Source organism: Lissotriton vulgaris, chromosome 10 (genome assembly GCF_964263255.1).
Source record: "Lissotriton vulgaris chromosome 10, aLisVul1.2, whole genome shotgun sequence".
NCBI lineage: Eukaryota > Metazoa > Chordata > Amphibia > Caudata > Salamandridae > Lissotriton > Lissotriton vulgaris.
Window position 1 is genome coordinate 547,736,960 of NC_141698.1, and position 2,843 is coordinate 547,739,802.

Genomic DNA, 2,843 nt, shown 5'->3' on the forward strand with positions numbered 1-2,843 from the left:
CGCTCGCTTGCTACGCGCCGGACGGGAGCCGGCTCGCTACGCGCCAGACGGGGGCTGGTCTGGCAAAATTTGCCTGGGCTGCTTTCACTTCCCAGTCCGGCCCTGGACTCGTTAATAGTTTCATTTTTTTCCAAATGAATTCTACACCAATGCAAGTATCTGGAAAGTACAGTTCTCGTGTCTAGAAGTATTGCTTTTGCTATACTGAATTGTATCATGGAAAACACATTGAACAACACGATTGTATTCTAAACAGAAGCTTATGGCGAGGAAAAATCCCAGATAACGAAGAAATAAGAGAATAAGTTGCAAAAATAAACTCAAATTAGTTTAATTATGTTTCTCTTTAGTGGCATACAAATGTAGTACAAAGTAATTCTATTTTCTACAAAGTAAAGCACTAATTCAATATTTTTGTGTTTTAGGCACCCCCTTATAAAGAAACTGGTACAGCTGCGGGACAGTGAGCCGGACTTGGCACAGCTTGTGCTCGAGCAGGTATACTTGTCATCTTTGTGGAGGAATAGGCATGTGAGCATAAGAGTTGACGGAAGAGTGAAAACAGTAGCTTGGGGATACACTTGTTTGATTGTTCTGGTGCCCTCTTGGTGCAGCAGGGACATGTACTTGAATCACAATACTGTCCAGAAGACTTAATGACCTAATCATCTGTTGGGTTGTTTGTTTTCTTTTTATGGCCACCTTTGGGCTTGTTATTCAATAGTTATGATGAATTAAAAAGCACTATCAGGGTATCTTTTTCCTCACAAAGAATGAACTGGTAAACTACAACAAGCAGTTCAATAGTGTGCTGCATCCTCAGAATGGATTGCACAAGACAGGCTGTTTATATAGATTTCATAGCACACACGGAGATTCGCAGCAACAGTAGTAATACGTACAGAAAATATGCGTCATCCATGCAGCTTAACTCATCCGCATTTGGTGCAGAAGCTTAAAACGGCAACACAAAGTTTCCGTGCAGACAGAACAAGTACAACATGCCTATTATTTTTGCAAAGTTTCACACGCAGACTAGCTAGACCTATATTAGCTATATATTGGTGTCACCCCGTAGAAGCTTATTACTTCATTAAAATAGAGGTTTACAATGAGCATTAGAAGAACACTGTACTGTTATTTTAGTAACATATTGTGTATTTGCAAAGTGCACGTTCACCCTTGGTTCTGTAGATGCTGAAATAAAAGATGTATGTTGTTACCAAAATCAATGTTAAAACATGGGCCATGGCATTGCGAGCTTTCTTCATGCACACAAGTATAGAATTGAATAGACACATTCAGTACAAGTGTCCAGCACACAAACAGAATGCTTGAAGTATGTGCCGTAGCAGTGCATGCTTCCATACAAACACCGAGCAGGTGCAGCACAGATCGCAGAAGTACAGAATCACTTAAGCGGATATATGTCTTCGATACAGTGCAAGCATCCCTGACATACAATGAGTACAGAATGAGGAGCAACCATTTAAATTACACATACATGCATACACACACACACACACACTTTTGTTTACACACATCTATAGCATGAGCAGCATCAGTTCAAACTTCCCTCACATGACCAGGCCTAACTAAGTCATATTTAACGTACCCTAATTTATGGAGCAGTGCATGGCTGTTAAGTTAGTAGGGTTGTACAACTAAGTAAGACTCAAGGAACTTTTGTATTCTGCTATAATGTTTTTTCTCATCGCATTTTCAGATTTATGAGAACGCTATGATTACAGCAGGCCTGAATGAGGACCCCCGACCAATGGTGAGCCGCCTGAATGAACTTCTCACCAAAGCACTGGAGAAACACTGAGTGTCAAAAAGGGCCTGTGAGGAATTTCACAGCTGAAACTTGGAGCGGTTCTTGGTCTATCCTGCTGGGACACATTCTTGAGGTCACAGCCAGGATTGAATTTTCTACAGAGACATTGACTTTTCATGACTGGCCAGAGTTGCAGTTCCCAGCGTCCAACAGCACACAGCTCCAGCTGCACTCTTGCAGAAGATGCCAGGATTCATTGCTTTGAATGTTAAAATCTGAAGAGTTTCAGATTTGTATAGGGGATGGGGTTAAAGTGGATGCTGAGGCACTGCATGCACTATAGAGGACCATAAGTGACTGTTACCCTAGATGTACCCGTGACAAACGTAAAACAATTCCTAATGTTGAACTGTTTTTTAATTGAGGACATGTCTTGGGGTTGAGGATACAGCAGTTTGTGGACATGTATGTAGAAAAGTTGTTCACTAACTCTTTGGCTACAAATTGTGACCACTGTCAAATTTCTGCAACTCCATTGTGAAAGAAAGATCACAGTGAAAGTAATATCAGTAAAATAACTGTGTACATTCTGGCCTCAGAATTGATGTGTTTTTGTTAGGGGTACATTTCAGGAGGCAAGTGTATTAATGACTTTTTGTATAGTGCCCGCTGTGAACTGGTCAACTTACAGGTGATTCCATAACTTTTAAGGCAAATTTAGAGTATATAAAATGTGCTTGTTTCAGAGTACAAAGGCGCAAGCCTAGGGTTAGGGCAGAAACTAAAAGTATCCAGGTGTGGATGCAAAAGGCCCTGGAGATGTTTGAAGATGCCATGTGTGGTAATCACTGAAAGACCTTTTCAGCAGTTTGTTGGCTGTGTCAGTCCCGTTTCCCAAAGCCACTTGATTATGGTGGTTATTGGTTGCCTTATTACTGAGACTGTGCAACAGAGGGGTGTTTAGAGTACACTCGTGTGAAGTACCATTGACAGTACTGGAAATGAGCACGGAAGCAAGTCTAATCAAATAGGAAACCTTTTTTGCTTGGCCCTATAATTAAGGCTT

At 41.2% G+C, this 2,843-nt stretch overlaps 1 protein-coding gene across 1 annotated transcript in view; it reads left to right on the plus strand.

Moving 5' to 3' along the window:
* The window catches only part of TRAP1 (TNF receptor associated protein 1), a 283,860-nt gene extending 281,491 nt beyond the window's left edge, over positions 1 to 2,369 (plus strand). The window contains exons 17-18 of the mRNA XM_086941396.1: positions 426 to 498; positions 1,727 to 2,369. Coding sequence (XP_086797522.1) covers positions 426 to 498; positions 1,727 to 1,828 — 175 coding nt within the window. The 3' untranslated portion in view covers positions 1,829 to 2,369. The remainder of the gene's footprint in view (positions 1 to 425; positions 499 to 1,726) is intronic.
* The last annotated feature ends 474 nt before the right edge of the window (positions 2,370 to 2,843 follow it).